This window comes from Macrobrachium nipponense, chromosome 13 (genome assembly GCF_015104395.2).
Source record: "Macrobrachium nipponense isolate FS-2020 chromosome 13, ASM1510439v2, whole genome shotgun sequence".
Taxonomy (NCBI): Eukaryota; Metazoa; Arthropoda; class Malacostraca; order Decapoda; family Palaemonidae; genus Macrobrachium; species Macrobrachium nipponense.
Window position 1 is genome coordinate 90,571,008 of NC_087206.1, and position 21,101 is coordinate 90,592,108.

The window sequence follows — 21,101 nt, forward strand, 5'->3', positions numbered from 1 at the left end:
CTCCGTGTTTGTAGGATTGAAGCTGAATTTCTTTTCTGCAATTTTGTGGTCTTACCATCATGTCGGACTCTAGTCCTTCAGTAGTTAGGTTTTGCGCCGGAGGGTGCAAAACTAGGTTGGTTAAAATAATTTATGATTCTCACACTAAGTGCATTAAGTGTAGGGGTTGTGAGTGCTCTAGAGAGTCTACTTGTGATGAATGCAAGGATTGGAGTGAACAACAGTGGAGTTTTTTTTTCTCACTCAGGGAAGGTAATTAAGGATAGGAAGAAGGCGGCGGCTCTCAGAGCTGAAAGTAAGACTAGTTTAGCTTCTTCTGCTTCTTCTATCGAAGCACCTGCTCCTATTCCTTCTCCTTCTCCTCTTATTATGTCTCCGATCTTGAGTCCTCCTACTCCTGCTCCGGTAACTCCCTTGCCAACTTCCCGTGGAGTTTCTCCTGACACCATTGCCAGTCTCGAGTCTAAATTTGAAAAGAAATTTGATGTATTAGCTAATACGGTTATGCAGTTAGGTTTATCGGTGAAGTCTTTCATAGAAAAGACTTCTAGTGAAGTGAAAAGTGTCAGTGCAGTGCAATCTGAGGGGGTGGCTGTTTGTCCCGATAGTTCTCCTAGACGAAGGTCCCTGTCCCGCTCCCCCGCCTCGGGGAGAAGACATACCGGAGGTCCAAGGGAGACTGTCGGGGTTTGCCCACAGACAGTCGCTTCCTCCGTTGATCCTGTGGTGCGACAGCAGGATTCGACTAAACACCACTTGAAAGGTGTGTTGTTCGGTAATCAGTTATCGACAGAGTCGAGTGATTCGTCGCCGATTAGACGTCGTAAGTGACGTGATTCTTCAGTTTCACGTCCGTTGAAGAGACGTTCGACTGAAGAGGTGTTCTCTCCGCTCCCTGTGAAGGGGAAATGAGAAGTAGATGACCCTCACCCGTTGTGTAGCGTAGCGACATGGACTTCACCTCGGATTCTCATGACAGCGACAGCCGCCTTCGACTCGATTGGGGAATGACCGATTCTGAGTTTGTCGAGATCTTCGACTCATCAAGCTGTCGAAAGTTTACCTTCGACTTCGCATGCAACAGATAATTCGACTGACGCGAGACCTCCGGTGTCGATCGTATCGAAGTCCACAACCCCAGTTGCTACGACTTCAACTCAAGAAGACGAGAATCTAATTCCTTTAAGTCGACAATTGCAAGAGCTAATGAACTGGATGAAAGAAAGCAAACAATGTCCAAAGAACAATGAGTCGAATCAAGAACACTCTCTGTCGCCTATCTCTTCGGATGACGAGGAGGACTTAGAAGCGGACTCTATCCCTCTCTCGTGCTATTTGAAGCTCTTACATGTACCCGGATTACTTTGTAGCAGACGCTCCCAGGTCGCCTGCTTCCATCTTCCTGATGAGAAGGAAGAATTTCGATCCTCTTCTCTCGAAGCTCGGACTTTCCAAGGCTGCTAAACGATCGCTTCGTGATATAGAAGACTGGTTGAAGTTCAAGAGAGAGCTCGGGAAAGCAACTTTCGTCTATCCTCCGTCGAAGCTTGTTAAGAAGAGGTATAGGTTCTACGTAACCAGAGAAGCCCCCTTCATGGGAGGGTCTGCCTCCTCCCAGGGGAACTTCTCTGGCCTGGTAGATGCAAATAGGAGGTCCACGTTTGCAGCAGCTAAAATATTCTTTACATCACCCGAGTTGGACCATTTGGTAAAGAATATTTTCAAGATATTAGAGATTATGAGCTTCTTGGACTGGACGATCGGAGCCCTCGCTACGAAAATAGAGGACTGCCCTACTCTCCAGGAGGACCTGGCATCGGACTGGCTTGGGGTTTTGTCATGTGCCGACAAATCAGTTCGGGATGGTTGCGATGAGCTGGCCTCTCTTTTTGCATTCGGGACTCTCAAGAAAAGACAGCTCTGGTGTTCTTTTGTTTCGAGAGGAGTCGCTTCACCTCAGAAGTCCTCCCTTTTGTGTTCTCCTCTCGATAAGAATCATCTGTTCCCTGAAGAAACAGTGGCCAAGACACTTTCCACACTGGAAAAGAAGTCTACTAATGACTTACTTGCTCAGTCTTCTAAGCGAGTTAAACCCTCGACTGTGATGCCTACCACCTCGGAATAGCCCCTGCAGAAGAAATCCTTTCGAGGGGGTAGGTCTAGACCGTTCGTGAGGCATCGATCGAATTTACGACACCCAACCAAGTCCTCGACCAAACCCGACACGAAATCGTCCAAGTGATCTTTCAATCCTTCATGCTCCGGTAGGGGGCAGACTGAGCCTCTTCTGGGAGGAATGGAGTCGCAGAGGGGCAGAGCCCTGGGTGACCCAAGTTCTCCGGTTTGGTTACTCCATTCCTTTCAAAGACACTCCGCCTCTATCCAATGTTCCCATCACATTAGCCTCCTACTCTCCAGCCTTGGAGAAGTTTGTAGCCCTAACCTGGGAAATAGAGACTCTCGTGCAGAAGGCATAGAGGAGATAAGCGACAGACCATCCCCAGGGTTTTACAACCGTCTGTTTGTAGTCCCCAAGTCATCAGGGGGCTGGAGGCCCGTACTGGATGTAAGCGCACTGAATTTGTTCGTTCAGAAGACCAAATTCAATATGGAAATGACTTGTTCGGTGTTGGAACCCCTTTGCCAAGGGGACTGGATGGTATCCCGGGATATGCAGGACGCATACTTCCACATCCTAATTCACCAAGACTCCAGGAAATACCTTCGGTTTGTGTTCATGGGCAAGACCTACCAGTTTCGAGCTCTTTGCTTCGGCCTTTTGACAGCACAACAATTATTTACGCAATTGCTGACTCCACTGGGAAAGTGGTTACACCTCCTGGGCATCAGAGTGTCACTACCTAGACGACTGGCTTCTCCGCACCTCTTCGGAAAGTCAGTGCATGAAGGATCTCAAGAGTACTCTTTCATTAACTCACTCGTTAGGTCTTCTTATAAACGAGGAGAAATCTCGGCTAATTCCGACTCAGAACATTCTCTATTTGGAGATGACTCTGAACTCTCGAGTTTTTAGGGCTTTTCTTTCACCAAAGAGAGTCCAGTCGTGCCTGGAAGTAGTACAGGACTTCCTGGACCATAAGTCCTGTTCTGCCAACCATTGGACAAGTCTGTTAGGAACACCAGCTTCGGTGGAATAGTTTGTCAAACTCTGAAGACTACATATGAGGCCCCTACAATTCTTCCTGAAAGCATCATGGTGCAGGAAGACTCAACCGGACTCGACAGTATTCTCGATTTCAGACGAAATCAAGGAGGACTTAGCGTGGTGACTTTCAAAACCAAGACTAGTAGAGGGTCTTTCTCTTCGTCCGCTCCACCCAACCCTTCAGTTCTTTTCAGACGCCTCCGACGCAAGTTGGGAGCCCTGTTGGGGAAGAACGAAACGTCAGGGGAATGGTTGGAAACTCAGCGCTCTCTTCATATCAATGTGAGGGAGCTATTAGCAGTGTACCTGGGACTTCAGGCGTTCTCTCATCTCGTGACAGGACAGGCGGTAGCAGTTCACGGAGAAACCTCCACAGCACTTTCCTACATCAGGAAACAAGGGGGAACGCGCTCCTTCACCCTCTACAACATTGCAAAAGATCTGCTTCTGTGAGCAGAAAAATTTCAAGTTACGCTGATCTCTCGATTTGTTCAAGGGAAAATGAATGTGTTGGCGGACGAACTAAGTCGCCGTCATCAAGTACTGACGTTAGAATGGACTCTCGATGCGAAGGTCTGCCTAGACCTATGGAATCTTTGGGGAAAGCCGATAATATACCTCTTTGGAACTTCGAGGAACAACCGCCTTCCGCTGTTTTGCTCTCCAGTCCCGGACCCTCTTGCTTGGTCAGTCGACGCAATGCTACTAGACTGGTCGGGCCTGGAAGCGTACGTCTTTCCCCCGTTCGGCCTAATAAGACGTGCTGAACAGTTACATTCCACAAAAATGTTTCTCTGACACCAGTCGCTCCATCCTGGCCAAGGAAAGAATGGTTTCCAGGTCTCCTCGACTTGCTTGTAGATTTCCCCAGATCTCCTCGACTTGCTCGTAGATTTCCCCAGACTTCTTCCGTCAAAGAGATGTCTACTCAGACAACCGCACTTCGAAAGATTCCACCAAGGATTATCCGCTCTGGCACTGACAGGATTCAGACTGTCAGGAGTGTTGTCAGAGCGAAAGGTTTTTCGAGACGAGCTGCAGAAGCTATTGCAAACTGCAGAAGAGATTCTTCTAACAGACTATGCCAGTCTAAATGTAGACAAACTAAAGTCTCTTCTTCTGAAACGTCTGTGAATGAAATAGCTGATTTCCTTCTATTCTTGAGGGACGTTATGTGTTTAGCGCCTTTGACTATTAGGGGATACAGAGCGATGCTGACTTCAGTTTTTAAACACAGAGGACTAGACCTATCCACAAATAGTGATCTTTCCGATCTAATTAAATCGTTCGAGACTTCCAAATCGTCAAAGGGTTCGATAGCATGGAATCTCGATATAGTTCTTAAACGGCTTTCGGGTCCTCCCTTTGAACCGTTACTTTCTTCGTCTATGAGGAATCTCACCAAGAAGACATTATTTTTAGTCTCATTGGCATCAGCTAGACGAGTTAGCGAGCTACACGCGATGGACAAAAAGGTGGGATTTTCTCAAGGCGACGCAGTTTGGTCCTTGGAGCTCAATTTTCTCGCAAAAAACAAAAACCCTTCTAATCCTTGGCCACGTAACTTCGTTCTCAAGAACCTGACAGACTTGATAGGCCAGGAAGAAGAAGAACGGCTCTTATGTCCCATGCGGGCTTTAAGATATTACCTCCGCAAAGCGGAGAAAATTAGAGGTCAATCGAATCGTTTGTGGTGCTCTGTTAAAAATCCCTCTCGTCCTCTCTCAAAAAACGCTATTTCCTTTTTTCTGAGAGAAATAATTGTCGAAGCACATTCTCAAGCTAACGACGCTTGTTTCCTTTACTGAGAGTGAAAGCGCACGAAGTTCGAGCGGTAGCGACTTCCCTCGCTTTTCGACACAACTCGTTGCTATCCGCTATCCTCCAAAGTACCATTTGGAGGTCTAAATCTGTGTTTGCTATGCATTATTTGAAATAAATCGAGACAGTGTTTGAAGATTGTAAGTCTCTCGGTCCACTTTCGGTAGCTGGCATGGTGTTGGGAGAAACGACATAGGGGTTGCTCCCTCTGTTAGCCTATGTTTCGCCTTGTATCAAGGTTGACGAGTTAATTAAAGGGAAGTCTGGGGGTACAATGTACCTGGAGTACTCACCAGTCATTTTAGTTTTAGTGGGTAAAGGTTTTTTTGTTCCAATACGTAATACAAACCATCAGTCCTTTAACAATAGGAATGTAACTTGCGGCAGCTGGAACCGGTCGTAAGCTTCGAACAAGGGAGTTCGGTAGTTAACTGCTTGTCCGACAGTCAGCGCACCGTGCGACTGGGAGGTGAAGATCCACTTTGCTTTTAGCCGCGCTGGGTGACAGACGTGTTCTCCACTTCTCTCTGCCCGCCTTTTTGTTGTATGCTTTGTTTCTTCAATCTTGGTTTGCTATTCTTGTGTGATTGTGTAAAATACTTTAAGTACTTGTGCTTTTGTATTTTATTACCATTATTATGGATTCTCGTGAGCTGGAGAGTTCCCCACTCCCCCCCATCAGCCGCAGGATTTGCCCTGGTGTGGAGGGCCGTAAGTGTAGGGCCTTCCGCTCCTTGGAGGTTGATCCTCATGAATTGTGTGCTTGGTGTCGGGGGCACGAATGCTCTTGCGCCGAGCCCTGTGATATTTGTGTTTTGTGGTCGGAGGAGCAGTGTGTGCGCTTTGAGAGGAGGAGGAGGAAGCGACGTAAGCCTGCCAGGGAGTCATTGGAAAGTCTCCGGCTACTCCCCTGGTCACGGACACGTCGTCTTCTTTCCTCCCTCCATCTCAGCTCCTGTGTATGGCTCCTTCCCCTTCAGGGGGGGTTTCTTGCTCCTTCTCTTCACCCGATCCATCGAGCACAGAGGAGGGGGCGAGGTACCCCGACATCCAATTGTACTCGGGGTCTTCCGTTCGCTCGGGGTGGGACTTGTCCCCCCCCCCCCCCCTGGGCGAGGGGGAACCCCTCCTACTAACCCGACTTTTGCCTCCTCAAGTGCGACTGCCGCGGGTGATGACTTCGGCCAGGTGTGGTGCTCGCTGGGTCTCCAGGGGACACAGAGTATTCGGGGGCTGTTGCATCACCTGGCTGGCTCTGCTCCAGTTACACATGGTCTGGTAACCACCACCACCACCACTGTATCGACCCCAGGGTATGCAGCCCCTCCTCACTTGGTTTATACGCAGCATATTACAACGGTAACCCCTTCAGCTGCAGTGCAGGCGCTGTTTCCTAGCGTTCCGAGGAGGGTCATAACACCGCCTCCCAGGTTCGCCGCTCTCGCCTCAGCCCCCGACTTCCGGTGCCCCAAGAGCTTGCCCAGGAGGTCGCTGGCCGCTGTCCTGCCGTGCCTGATGTACCTGCCGTTCCTGCCGTGCCTGATGTACCTGCCGTACCTGGACCAGCCCCTGCCGACATCGTTCCTGCCCGTGGTGTTGCTGCTCCAGTCGCAGGTCCTTCCAGACAGGTGCAGCCGGGCCATGTTGCTTCGGCAATTGCCCCGGCTCCGTCCTGGATGGAGGACCTGACGACTGTCCTGAGGAAACTGGCAAAGAAGAAGAGGAAGAGGAGGAAGGTGTCGTCGTCATCTTCATCGTCTTCTTCGTCGTTGTCTGTTGCTTCCTCTTCCCCTTCAGCTTCCAAGGCTTCATGGCCAAGGAAGAAGAAGGCTGTCTCCTCCCCCCCAAGAAGTCTCCTTCGGGAACTTCTAAGGGCCCGTCTCACTCCGGTGGGACGGGGGGGGGTCTTCCGCTGGTCTTCCCGCTCCTTCGGGAGCGGGGCCCGTCTCTCCTTCCGCAACGAAGAAGAAGACGGGGACCAGAGGGGTACCGGCTAACACCGGTACCTCCTCACCTGGTGCTAGGGGCTCTGCCGCTGCATCAGGTTCCGTCTCGGCCTCTTGTTTGCAAGAGGTACCGAGTGTGCGGTCGCCCGCGGGTGAGTCGTTCTGGGGTCCTAAGAAGGAACCCAAGACGACGGTGGGATTTGCCGTGATCGGCTCTGGCTGACTCGGTGCTGGGCCAGGTGGACTCTCTCGTCTCTGGACAGGAGGGTTCGCTACGGTCTGGCAGGTCTTCCAAGCTACTTCCCCCGCCTCTACTCGACAGAGGAGATTCTATGTGCCATCGGAGGACCCTATGCTGCCCAAACAGGTTAACCCGGAGCTAGCTAGGCTAACTCCAAGGGTGTCTATGCAGCAGCTCCTGTTGGAGAACTTATGGTTCTCGCAGTAAGAGGCACTCACCTTGGAATCAACCGCCATGGCGGCATTCCAGGGTAGTCTCCTGGTTAGACCTGTGGTCCCTCACAGTGTCTAAGGTCGCGGCCACCTCGGGAAATATCACTCCTGAAGGTGACCCGGCTTTCGGGAGACTGCCAGTCTGGAGGTAGAGCCATCTCCTACCTAGCCCATCAGACGGCAAACGTGTGGGCCAACCTGTTTCTTCGGCGTAGGGATGCAGTCCTCACCCGAGTGACCAGGGCGGCTGGGCGTGAGGCGGCTCTGGGTCTTCACAATGGACCAGTGCGGAGTTCCTCCTCTCTCTTCCCTGGAGAGATGGTGGACGCTGCGGTGGAGCAACGGCAGCACTGATGACAGTGACCGTTTAGTACACCCGGCAGTCTCGAAGGCATCTGAGCAGCCTTGAGCTACTACGGCCAATCCCAAGAGCTTGGTTAGCACTTCCTCTGTGGCCAAGACGATCGAATCGTCGAAGCCTAGGGGAAAGACTCTGCCTTCACTTTGGTGTCTGCTTGGCCCCACTCGTCAGGGATACGTTTTTTGAGGTATCTCGACAACTGATTAGTCCTGGCGAGCTCCCGCTCGCAGTTGCTATGGGACAGGGATCGACTCCTCAAGTTCTGCCGCAATCTGGGGATCGTGGTGAACTTTGAGAAGTCATATCTCGAGCCCAAGCAGAGGATGAAGTACCTGAGTATGGTGATTGATACGGTAGCAGGATGAGTCTTCCCCGCAGACTCGTGGATCAGCAGATTCAGGGAGGCAGCCTACCAGTTCCTGTCTCGGCAGGAACAGCCAGCTCAGCAATGGTAAGTCGTGATCGGCCACCTGTCGTCACTCGAGAAGTTAGTCCCTCACGGGCGTCTTCACCTGCGGTCTCTCCAGTGGAGACTGAAGGAGAGTTGGTCACAGGCAAGAGACCCGCTGTGCTTCCCCGTGTCCCTCACGGAGGAGGTGAGGCACGACCTAGCCTGGTGGCTGGACGACAGGAACCTCGTAAGAGGAGTGCCTCTCCGTACTCACCCCCCAGAGATGTTGCTGTTTTCAGACGCGTCAACCGAGGGATGGGGCGCACATCTGGAGGAGTTGCTGGATGCAGGAGTGTGGGATCATCACGACAAGCACCTTCACATCAACGTCCTGGAGCTCAAGGCAGCGTTCCTCGCTCTCCAAGAGTTCCAGGACCATCTGATGGGACACTCGGTGGTGTTGATGTGCGACAACACCACAGTAGTGGCATACGTCAACAAAAAGGGGCCCTATTGTCCCTCCCGTTGCACCAGTTGACGTTGCAGGTGCACGAGTGGGCTGTGGCTCACTCGGTAGAGCTGTCAGCCCGCTACATTCCAGGCAAGAGGAATGCAGTAGCAAACAAGCTCAGCCGTCGGGATCAGGTGATAGGGACCGAATGGTCCCTACACCCAGACATGGGGGAAAGGCTCTTCAACCTGTGGGGGCGTCCAGTAGTGGATCTGTTCGCCTCCCGGCACAACAGGAAACTTCAGGTTTTCTACTCGGCTGTGCCGGACCCATGGGCAGCTGCAAAGGACGCTCTTCAACACCCGTGGGACAACCTCTTCGTTTACACCTTTCCCCCGTTCTGTTTGATTCGTAAGGTGATCAACCGAGTGCTGGTCATCCCGAATTCAGGATGATCCTGGTGACTCCCAAATGGCCTCAGGCCATTTCGTATCTGGACCTGCTGGCTTTTTTTGCAGGAGCACCGAGAGACATTCCCCCTTAGCACAACCTTCTTGTCCAGCCTCACGTGGAACGGTACCAGCAGTTAGTCCAGTCCCTTCATCTTCACGGCTGGCTGTTATCCATCATCTCTTGTGAGCAAGAGGCTTTTCTCGCCGAGCAGCAACAGAGATGGCTGGGTACCTCAGACAGTCCTCTGCAGCTGTGTACCAGGGAAAGTAGGCCGTCTTCTGTGGTTGGTGTCGTAGACGGGGTCTATCTCCTCTCAGAGCCACTCTTCAGCAGGTAGCGAATTTCCTCATTTTCCTTCGCCAAGAGAAGCTCCTCTCAGTCCCCACAGTCAAAGGATACAGGGCCGCCCTGGCTCTAGTCCTGAAACTGAGGGGAGTAGATATCTCGAACTCGTTCGAGATCTCCCTGCTTATGAGAAGCTTTGAGAGGTCTTGCCCACCCAGGGAACTCAGGCCCCCGGGGTGGGGCGTGACTCTCGTCCTTAGGAGTCTGACTCGAAGTCCCTTCGAGCCACTCCGAGAGTTGTCAGACAGGGATCTGACCCTCAAGACCCTCTTCTTGCTGGCCCTGGCATTGGCGAAGAGAGTAGGGGAACTTCATGGCTCATCCTTCGACGTCAAGCATACCAGGGGATGGGGATCTGTTGGGTTGGTTGTGATGATGGCATTGGTGTTAATATCCCCATGAGTTCTGCTACAAGTCTTGCTCCTGCATATGCTAGGTTATTTGTTTCTGTGATACTGGTGGTGTGCATTATGTAGTCTCATTATTTCATTAACTTCACTTGTTTTCTCACTTAATTTTTTGTGATGTAGGAGTTCATGGAAGGGATCTTTGTTGTTACTGTATCTGGCTTTTCCACCCATTCCAACCTCTGTTACATCTTCAGTGTTACTTTGTGTGCCATTGTTTGGTACTAGTTCATCATTCCTGTTGTCTTCTGTAGTGTTGTCTCTTAGTTCATCTTCTTGTTCTTCGTTGCCTGGTGTTATTTCTTTCCAGTTCCTCTCTTTCTTTTGTATGTTCCTTACTTGGTCTGCCAGCCTCTGTTCTGTTTGGGGGATGTTATTTCTCTCATTCCAGATGTTGACCAACCTCCTTCTGTGCCCTTTTTCTGTCGGGTTGCTTCTGATGTAGCATCTTCCTATTTCCTTATTTTCTTCTCTTGTCCATTTCTTCTTCTGGTTTGCCTCTGTAGTTCCCTAGGAATCAACGCTAAGGAGAGGGGTCACCCATCCAGCAACTGACCAGCCCCAGTGTTGCTTAACCAGTCCATTAATGATCTAAACCACTCTGCCGTGGTGCCACACATTTATTATTATTATTATATATTCAGAACATGAACCTTATTCATATGAAAAAAGCTTACAGGGGCCAGTGACTTGAAATTCAAGCTTCTAAAGGATATGGTGATCATTGGAAAAAAATTGTAAAAGATAATAGGAAATACAGAAATAAGAGATGAATTAATAAATAAATAAATAGAAAGGTAAAAATAAAGGAATAAAGTACATGGTGTGAATTGTTTCAGGGTATCAGTGCATTGGATCTGCGCTTGAAATTTTTAGGTTCTAAATGCTCAACATCTTCAGATATAATTGTTTCATTGCGTTCAGGCTTGATTACAAGTTGCTCATGTTATGTGTATTTTCAGGGATACTCTGCTAAAGGAAGACTTTAGTCTGCAGTTGATGAGATCCAAATTCAATAGCTTAAAAAAACTGCATGATGAATGCTGTTTGATTGTGAGTGCTCCTGTTCTGGAGGAAAATGTATCAAAGGTAAATTAAATGTTTTATTTCTACTTTTATGTGAAAACTGAATTTCTGGGCTCAGCTCGTGTCGCTGCGCGAAATATCCTTTAATCTATTATTTCTAGGGTAAATGTACTAACACATACCAGAGAATAAATAAAATAAAGAAAAAGGTCAGTATAACTGACTCGCTCACCCTCCAAGAGGGTGTCGGTATGAACACTAGGCGAGTGAGACCACTACCACGAGCCAAATACCAATAGAAATCTCCCACAACAAAAACCCTCCATGAGGAGAGCCGACCCACCGAGTGAGCAGCTCGTACTACTACTACTCCATCCCATGCTGCCGACTGCTGCGCCTCTGGTGGCCATCCTTTTCAGTTAGCGCACACGAGTCACACGTGATATACTCTCTGTGTTTTTTATGCCCTTTCGTTGGATTTATCTATAATGGAGCGTGCAGCTATTGCAGCAGCTAAGTTAAGTACTCAGTATTTATGGTTAGTTGGTTTTTTCCGGCCCTCAGTCAGTATTTGCCGTTTTTTAGGTATAAATACGAACTCGGGGTCGGAAGCATGGCAGCATGGTTCTGCCGCGTGGTGGGTTCGTTCTTGGTCTCCCATACCTAGAACATCCCCTTATCTATGTACGCTCTATATTAATTATCCGTTTTACTTAGGGTACTGTCTACTCAGGTTTGTCATGCATGCATGTCTTTTACCTTATGTAGGCTTTCTTCTTTCCAGACCCCTAGTCCCGGCTCTTAGTATCGGCCTCTGACTAGCTTTGAGTGGTAGACTTTCCTTCGGGTTAGTCGTACACTCCTGGATTTTTTCTCCTACTATATTGTTTTCTTTCTTTTATTTTATTTAATTATCCATGTATTTTGTTATGGTTAGGTTAGTTAGGCGTCTGGCTTAGCCTAGGTCCTGGCTCATTGAGCCTATGCTACCGCTCATCAGTTCGGTTGCTTCCGCCCTATAGCATCCCTCTCGGATCAGTCGGTTTTTGGTCCCTAGTGGGGTCTTCCATGCTTAACTAGCTTTTCCTTTTCAGTTCAGTTGCTCAGTTGCTGTTCCCGATAGCATCTCTCTGATCAGTTGGTTGGTCCGGAGGCTTAGTTGTCTTGTTTTGGTCTTACCGCCTCGTGGTCACTACGCGATCACGAGACAGCAGACGCCTGCCCAGTCCCCTTCCCCCCCCTCCCGCTCTTCCATAGAGTCGGGGGAGGGTGGGTCGGTCTGCCCACGCTCGCTCCACATACGAGCGATGCTTCCCGCCCTCTCCCCCCCCCAGGCGGTAGGGGCCAGGGAGACGGGAACAGACCCAGACTGGACGCGACCTCTCCGGCTTCTCGGTCCGGCCCGGTGGTAATGTGGTGGGGGGTACTGGCCTTTCCCCCCATCCGTTGCTTCCTTGTCGCTCCGGTTCGCTCGAGCCTGTATGTCTCCTCGCTCTTCCCGACCTTACTAGGGCTCCTTTCCTGATCGGAGTCCTGGCATCCAGCGGAAAGATGTTGGTCCACCCAGTAGAGTGGACCGGAACATACAGTGGGTCCCTGCTAACCTTACCGTATTGCTGAGTTACTACACTCCGCTACGCACTGGACTTGGTCCGGTTCGTTTGAGTTTTAGGTTTAAGTGTTATTAGATTAACTATAAGTTTATCTTAAGTACTTAAACCTTCCCCCCCCCAACTCCCCCCCCTCCCTTACATGTCTTACCGGATATCTCCGGGATTATAGCCTATTCAGGCGAAGCAGGGGGGGGTTATGCCCAAAATTTTTCCGAGCTCCGGCATGCAACGGAGTTCTTCTGTCCTTTAGCCTGTAAGTGTTATTCTTTAAGATACTCATGTGTCTTCCCACTTACAGGCCACCAACTGTGAGCATCCGGGATGCGCCGCCACACTTCAGGACCATAGTGGACACGAAGTTTGCCGCCGGTCCCATGCTCCATGCGCGACTCTGCACGGGGACATACCAGGTCTGGGTGACCATGAGACGTGTACCATATGTTACGATCTGGTGAGCCAGCTTTTAGAAGGGGTGAGTATTCCATCTCCGGTAGCTGCTCCGCTTCTGTTTTAGTGCTTAAGTTTTCATCATTCACTTTAACTTAAGGCATCTAAGTTTAAGTTATATTTTAAGTTTTAGTTTTAAGTGATTCTTAAATCTAATCTACGCCCTCTCTTCCAGGCGCCGGCAGTGAAGGATACCGCACTGGCAACCCTGCGGGCCTGGGTCGGCGGTTTTGGGAAGAACGCCGCCAAGGGTATGCCCTACATCTTAGAGAAGCGGTTGGCGCTGTTAATCTTCCCCGGAGGCAAGGCGACAGGATACGTCGACCCAGTAGAGGCGGCCCCGACTATCGCCTTCATCCAACAACAGCTGGCTGCCTCATTAACTGACCAAGACCAGGATATCTCCACGGACGTCGCGACTTTAGATATTAATGTGGAACCTATGGTAGTGTAGACGACCTGTTGGTCGAGGTAGGTAAGGTGGACACCCAAGGGTCACCCTTGGGCGTAACTGTTTCTTCTACTCCTGCAACCTCTCCACATCCTTCCAAGGCTTTACAGGTGATGAATTATATACTCCTCCTGACGCTATTCGGTTAGACCTAAGGTCAAGGGTCAAGCAGTGAAATCCTTGACTAAGACGTCGTCGTCGTCTAAGAAGTCGACTTCGGCGTCATCCTCCTCACGTAAGTCTCCGGCTGGGAATCCCGGAGCAGACAGGTCTAAAGCTTCTAGCTCCGGCTCTAAGTCCTCGAGGAGTAAATCCTCCAGAGAGAGATCTCGCACCCCGGCAGAGTCACCAGTTCCGCTACCCTTGGTTCCGATTCAGAGCCACCCCTCCACCTCCGCAGCAGCTCCGGCCTTGGACTCCAATGCTGGCCTGTTGCAACAGGTGGGCGACCTGGTGGGTCCCTAAAGAGTAGCATGGAACAAATGATCTCTCGTTTGTCGGATAGGATTACTTCCCAGGACTCCATTATAGCCGGACTGAGAGAAGCCCCTCTAGCCTCTCCTCCAGGGCTTTCCAATAACGAGTGGAACTCAGCTTCCTCCGTATTGACTCGCTACCTCCGTTCTCGATGAACAATCCATGGAGAGTAGCGTCATACGCCCCCTTCCAAGACGGTCTCATTTCTATACCGGAATTTGGAACTCGAAGGATAGAGGACTTCGAGTTCTTCCCGGAAGACCTCCAGCCTCCGTTCATAGGCTACGCAAGGCTTACAGCTTCAGCCATGGTTCGGGATGATAGGGTACCAAAGGAGACAGTCCTCTATTCACGAGACCAGGCTCAGAGAGAATGGCTCAGATGTTTAGAGGACATGGATTGTTCTAATACCAGGATACAACCTTTCAAGAGTCCCTTTACCATTTTCACAATGGATGAGAGTACCCCGCTCCCGTTCCTGACAAAGATCGCGAGGTCTACCATCCCAGCGGCCCAGAAGGGGGAACCCATGCCTCAATTGAAGGAAGCAGATCCCACATCTCCGTTGCTCCCCTCAGTCCTCAGCCGGAGAATTGTGGGAGGACTTGCCAAACACCTTCTCAGCTGGCAACTCAAAACCGGACTGTGCTATGGAGCAGTTTGGTGAAAAGCTACCCAGGCTCCCAGATAGCCTTATTCAGGCTGAATTTGACGCGAAATCGCGATTAGCCAGATCAATTAACTCTATGGCTATGTCCGAGGTAGCAACCATAGCTTATGGCTCAGAACCGCTTCTTAAGCTCATGACCAAAGCCCTGACTCAAACGGTACAGTCGGATATGTTTGAGTTTGCCACTGCTAGAACGAATTGTAGGAAGCATGTCCTACAAGAGGCAACCATTCGACATGAGCCGAATAGGTTACTCTCGTCTAACATCTGGGGAGCAGATCTCTTCCCAGAAGCTATGGTGAAGGAAGTCCAGTCAGAGGCTACGAGGCTGAACCAGAGCCATAAGGACCGTTGGGGCCGTTACGGCTAAGAGGAGACAAGACCTAACACCTAAAGGTAAGGGACAGAGGAAACCTAGGCGTTTCCATCCTTACCAGAAAAAGCAGCCACGCTTTCCTCAGCAAGTTCCAGCGGTGCCCTTAGTGCAAACAGCCCAACCTTCCACCTCTAAGGCTCAATCACAGCCAATTTATGTGATATCCCCTCAGCCTCAGCCCTCCACCTCTTACGCCATCTCTCCAGCTTACAATCAAGCCTTCGAGAGTCAAGCTTCACAGAAGTATGACCGCTCGGGTAAGGGAGGCAGAGGTAAGCGTTCCTTTCGTGGGAGAGGATCGGGAGGCCCCTTTAATAGGGGAAAGCACTTCAGAGGAGGCCGAGGCGGTTACCAGAACATGAGAACTTCAGGTAGGAGGGAGGCTGTTTTCTCACTTTTCGCCACCGGTGGGAACTTCAGCGATGGGCTCAGAGCATAGTGTCAAAAGGCTGGTTGGAGCTGGTTTGACGACCCACCCTCCATCCAGACCTTTCCGTCAACTTCCTTCAAGGAATTGACAGAGTACGCAGAGGACCTCCTTCAGAAAGGAGCTATAGCGAGAGTCAAGAGATTAAAATTTCAAGGTCGCTTGTTCAGCGTGCCAAAGAAAGGCTCTCAAAAAAAGGAAGGGTAATCTTAGACTTGTCCCGCTTAAACTTAGCCCATCCGCTGCGACAACAAGTTCAAGATGCTCACGATCCTCGAACAGGTGCGGAACGTACCTTACTTTCCCCGTTGGGGACCGTCAACCACCTCTATCGATCTTACAGACGCCTACTATCATATCCCTATTGCAAGACACTTCCGTCCATATCTGGGTTCAAGATAGGAGACCAGGCATTCTCCTTCAAGGTAGTTCCCTTCGGACTCAACGTGGCACCAGGGTGTTCACGAAACTAGCGGAAGTGGTAGTGCAACAAACTCAGGTCACAAGGGGCGGATTATGGTAGTAGCGTATCTCGACGATTGGTTGATCTGGGCTTCAACAGTCGAGGAATGCAACAGACTACACTGAAAGTGATTCAGTTCCTGGAATATCTGGGCTTCAAGATAAACAGGACCAAGTCAAGAACTCACCTCCAGAGTCAAACTTTCAGTGGCTGGGCATTCAATGGAATCTATCCTCCCATAACTCTGTCGATTCCATCAACCAAAAGGAAAGAAATAGCGAAGTCAGTCAAGCAATTTCTAAGTCACAAAACTGGCGTCAAGGAGAGCTCAGGAGAGGATCCTGGGTTCTCTCCAGTTTGCATCAGTGACGAACGTCTTAATGAAAGCCAAACTGAAAGACCTAACCAGAATCTGGCGCTCACGAGCAAATGTCAGGTCCAGGGACAAAACTATCCTCAGTCCCTCTGATTCTAAAGAATCGACTTTGGGGGCCGTGGGCGAAAGTCAAGAATTTGTCAGTGTCAGTACCCCTTCAGTTCCCTCCACCAGGGATTACCATCCACAACAGACGCGTCCTTAAGCGGTTGGGGAGGGTATTCCCAGGTCCAAAAGGTTCAAGGAACTTGGTCACCTCAGTTCAGTCAGTTCCATATAAACGTACTGGAGGCAATGGCAGTGTTCTTGACTCTAAAAAGGTTGCGCCCACCAAAGTACCTCATCCCACATAAAGCTAGTTCTGGACAGCGCAGTGGTAGTAACATTGTATAACAGAGGAGGCTCCAAGTCACGTCATCTAAATCATGTGAATGGTAGCCATATCTTCTCCCTGGCAGACAAGTTCAGTTGGCATCTCTCCTCCACTCACATAGCTGGAGTGAGAAAACGTCATAGCAGACGCGTTATCCCGATCAGTGCCCCTAGAGTCGGAATGGTCAACTGGACAACAGTTCGTTCCAATGGATCCTTCAAAGAGTCCCAGGGCTACAGGTGGATCTCTTCGCATCTCAAGCGAATCACAAACTTTCCCTGTTATGTAGCCCCCAACCCCCAACCTGGACCTCTGGCCTATGCCACGGACGCCCTGGCTCTAGACTGGAACAACTGGAAGAAGATTTAGGTCTTTCCCCCAGTGAATCTTCTTATGAAAGTTTTAAACAAACAACAGGACGTTCAAGGGTCAAGTGGCTCTAGTAGCCCCAGACTGGCCGAAGAGCAATTGGTATCCCTAATTCTGGAACTGGGCCTTCGTCCTCTTCGGATCCCCAATCCCAGGCTCTCCCAGTCAGTACAAACGAAGACTGTGTTCGCTTCCTCAGGGATTCTCAAAACCTAACTTTATGGATTTCATGAAGTTTGCGGCAAAAAGAGATGCGAATATTGACCCTCAGAATATTCTCTTCTTGGAATCCGATAAAAGGGATTCAACTTTGAGACAGTATGATGCTGCTGTCAAAAAGTTAGCAATCTTCCTGAGAGAAATCAGATATTAGGATCATGACAGTTAATTCAGCTATATCCTTTTTTCAGATCCTTATTTGAAAAGGTGTAGCAGCTAGCACGATTACGACAAACAAGTCAGCCTTGAAAAAGATATTTCAATTTGGGTTCAACATAGACTTGACGGATTCCTACTTCTCGTCTATTCCTAAGGCATGTGCTAGACTTAGACCTCTGTAAGGCCCTACGTCAGTTTCATGGTTCTTAAACGATGTTTTAAAACTGGCTTCAGAAACCGATAATGACACATGCTCGTTTATAATGCTCTTAAGAAAAACCCTGTTTTTATTAAGCTTAGCTTCAGGAGCAAGAATTTCAGAACTGTCGGCTTTATCTAGAGATCCGGATCATATTCAATTCCTTCCCACAGGGGAAGTCCTACTTTCTCCGGAACGTAGCTTTTTAGCAAAGAATGAAGATCCTTTGATGAGGTGGGAACCTTGGAAGGTACTACCCCTTCCACAAGATGTATCTCTTTGCCCAGTTACAACCTTACGAGCCTTTCTGTCCAGGACCTCCTCATCCTCATCGGGTCCCCTCTTTAAGAGGGAAAAAGGTGGAACTTTATCCATTAAAGGCATCAGGCAACAAATCCTGTACTTTATTAAGCAAGCCAATCCTGACTCTTTCCCGAAAGCACATGATGTCAGGGCAGTAGCCACCTCAATTAATTATTTCCAACACATGAACTTCGATGAGTTGAAAAAAGTATACCGGATGGAAATCGCCGACAGTGTTCAAAACGTCATTACCTTTAAGTCCTTGGAAGCTCTGAAATTTTCAGCAGTAGCAGCGGGAAACATAGTTTCCCCTGACTCTAGTTAATTTGTTAGTAGAAGATCAGTCCTCCTTTCTACCTGCTTCACCCAACAGTTCGTCTATTCCTACCGTGTTCATTTACATTCACCTTGTGTCTTAGCTGCTTTTATGATGATGTAGTGGGTGCCCCTTATTTTTTTTTTTGCTAGGGACACTCACAGATGATTATGGATATTGATCTCATGGATGTTACCCCCCTTATTTTTATGCTAGGGGATACATCTCATTTATAATGGTTACGGGTTTTGTATATTAAGTCATATACATTCCTTATATATTATCATTGTTGATTAATTTGTTCATTTGATTATTTTAATTGCTTTTATATTTTTGATACATGCCTTTACACAGATACCATTTTGCTACATGTAAGCCAATTTACCTCTGTACATATGTAAATTACCTTATGATAAGAAACATGTTTAGAATTAAGGGTAATTTAAGCATATTTCTATTTTGTATCACTGTGTATTTGTATCTTTTTAGCAATTATATTCTTTTTTATATTTACTTTATTTTTTATTTGAGACCTATTCTGATTTATTTTATTACTTTTGTTTACAATCTTGTGCTATTTCTCTGGTACGATTCGCGCAGCGACACGAGCTGAGCCCAGAAAAAGGGATTTTGACGTAAGGAAAAATCTATTTCTGGGCGATTGGCTCGTGTCGCCAGCGAAATCCCACCCTACCCATCCCTTCGCCCAAGATTGTCTGCTAACTTCAGGATGGCCACCAGAGGCGCAGCAGTCGGCAGCATGGGATGGAGTAGTAGTAGTACGAGCTGCTCACTCGGTGGGTCGGCTCTCCTCATGGAGGGTTTTTGTTGTGGGAGATTTCTATTGGTATTTGGCTCGTGGTAGTGGTCTCACTCGCCTAGTGTTCATACCGACACCCTCTTGGAGGGTGAGCGAGTCAGTTATACTGACCTTTTTCTTTATTTTATTTATTCTCTGGTATGTGTTAGTACATTTACCCTAGAAATAATAGATTAAAGGATATTTCGCTGGCGACACGAGCCAATCGCCCAGAAATAGATTTTTCCTTACGTCAAAATCCCTTTTTAAAACATGACCTTATTAATATTTAAGAGAATATATTGTTTTTCATGAACTATGTTCTTGTAAACACTGCTGTACTAGCCTTTTAAGTTTTTCATTGAAGCATTTTCGCATGCAGGGACTGAGTCGTGGATTATTCATTAAATATGGATAGGTCAAACAATCGTGGTAGTAGATAACTAGAATAATATTGTACCTTTGATGTGCAACATACACCAATCCCAGTATTTTACTTTTGAATCTTTCTTTAAACTCTTATTTGTTTGTGGAAAACTTGACTGTTTTCCTGAAGATCAGCATCAGATATTGTTTTTATTGCTACCCAAGCCACAACCCTGTTTCCCTGTATGGGGATAGTTATGCCATCATTGCATCTCACACAGTTCACTGTAGAAATTACCTAAGCGTCATTGCAGTGTGACTTTGGCCAGCTGCATTTCATTCATTTTACTGTGCCTCTGTTCATATTTTCTTTCTTCCATCTTACTTTCCATCCTCTCCTAACAATTGTTTCAACATTATTTGCAGCACTGAGTGACCTCATAGGTCCAAGCACTTGCCCTTTGGCCTAAATTTTATATTTAAATTCCACAACCAACGTTAGAAAAGCAGGATGCCACGGACCCCAATTAACCAATAGGGACAACGTAATGCAGGCATCCTCGGTTATCTGCGGGGGTGGGGAGGGGGGTTGTTTCCCTTCTCAGTGGGGTGCTGATAAGCAAAAACCGCCATTAACCGAAACTCGGCCATTTATGGCGCTTCTGGCACCAAGTTTCGGTTAATGGCACCAATAACCAGTTAATGGTGGCTTTGTTAGGTATGTTGTGGCGCCATAACTCGATAACTGAAACTCTGCCTTTATGGCCCCAAAAATCACCAATTTTATGGTGCTAGACAAGCCCCATAAAACCGTATCACTATTAACGAGACTACCGATAACCATGGACTGCCTGTACAGGCAGTCCCCGGGTTACGATGGAAGTTCCGTTCTTGAGATGTGTTGTATCCCGAAAATCGTCGTAAGACGGAACATCATCAAAAATCCTAAGAAAACCTTACTTTTAATGCTTTGGGTGCATTCAAGAAAACTATGTAAACTGTATTCTTATTGCATTTTCGGACAGACCAAGAATCAGCATTGTAGGCGTCGTAAACCCTGGGAAATACAATTTCCTGATGAATATAAATTGAAAAGCGCCTTAACCTCAGAATGTCGTAAGCCAAACCCGTCGTAACCCGGGGACTGCCTGTATAGAAAAGGAAATAGAAGAGTAAAGAATAAACTTCATTAGGAAAATGAGAAAGAAAAACAAAGGACAGAATTACAACTATGAAATAAGACTCATGTCAGCCTACTGAATGAAATTGTGATTGCACCTACTGTAGCTTGGACTTCTGGAAGTTCTAGGAGTCCAATTATATGACTAGGGAGATCATTCTATAAATTGGTTATTGCTGGAGCAAAGCTTCAAGAAAACTGCTACCAAGTCTCAAAAAACAAAAGGCAAGATTTAAAATTTTGAATGTATGTACAGTATTATGTGGTGGTCATGGATCATAGTCTTGCAAGATCTGAATGCAAAAGATGCTCAGAAATATGGAAAATTTTACAAAGCATGTGCAGTGAAGTAACTGAGTGATGGTGCCAGAGTTTTTTTTTTTTTTTTTCTTTCTTTACAAAGATCTGGAATAAGAATTTATTGTGAATTAGTTTAGGTTCACTAATTTAAGGTGCATTTCAGATGCTGAGGACTAAACCTGGGAGAAATGTTTAAAAAATGGTGGAAAAATGAGTCAAAGCATATTTTCAGGATAGACAGGTCTTCAAAAACCATGAAAGACTGTCTCAGTATGCCAGTCTTTTGTACAGCTGAAGAAGAGATAGACCAAAGGCCATGGTTTCCAAAAGTAAATTTTTGATAAAAATTAAACTTTAGGCATTCAAATGAGCTGCATGTGCAGCAGTTCAAGAAATAT

General features: G+C 48.0%; 1 protein-coding gene across 4 annotated transcripts in view; it reads left to right on the forward strand.

The window, feature by feature from the left end:
* LOC135225197 (UTP--glucose-1-phosphate uridylyltransferase-like) overlaps window positions 1-21,101 on the forward strand; it is a 128,728-nt gene that overhangs the window by 84,378 nt on the left and 23,249 nt on the right. For all 4 annotated transcript variants that reach the window (XM_064264502.1, XM_064264500.1, XM_064264499.1 and 1 more), the window contains one exon: window positions 10,757-10,883. In XM_064264502.1, the coding sequence (XP_064120572.1) occupies window positions 10,757-10,883 (127 nt within the window). The remainder of the gene's footprint in view (window positions 1-10,756; window positions 10,884-21,101) is intronic.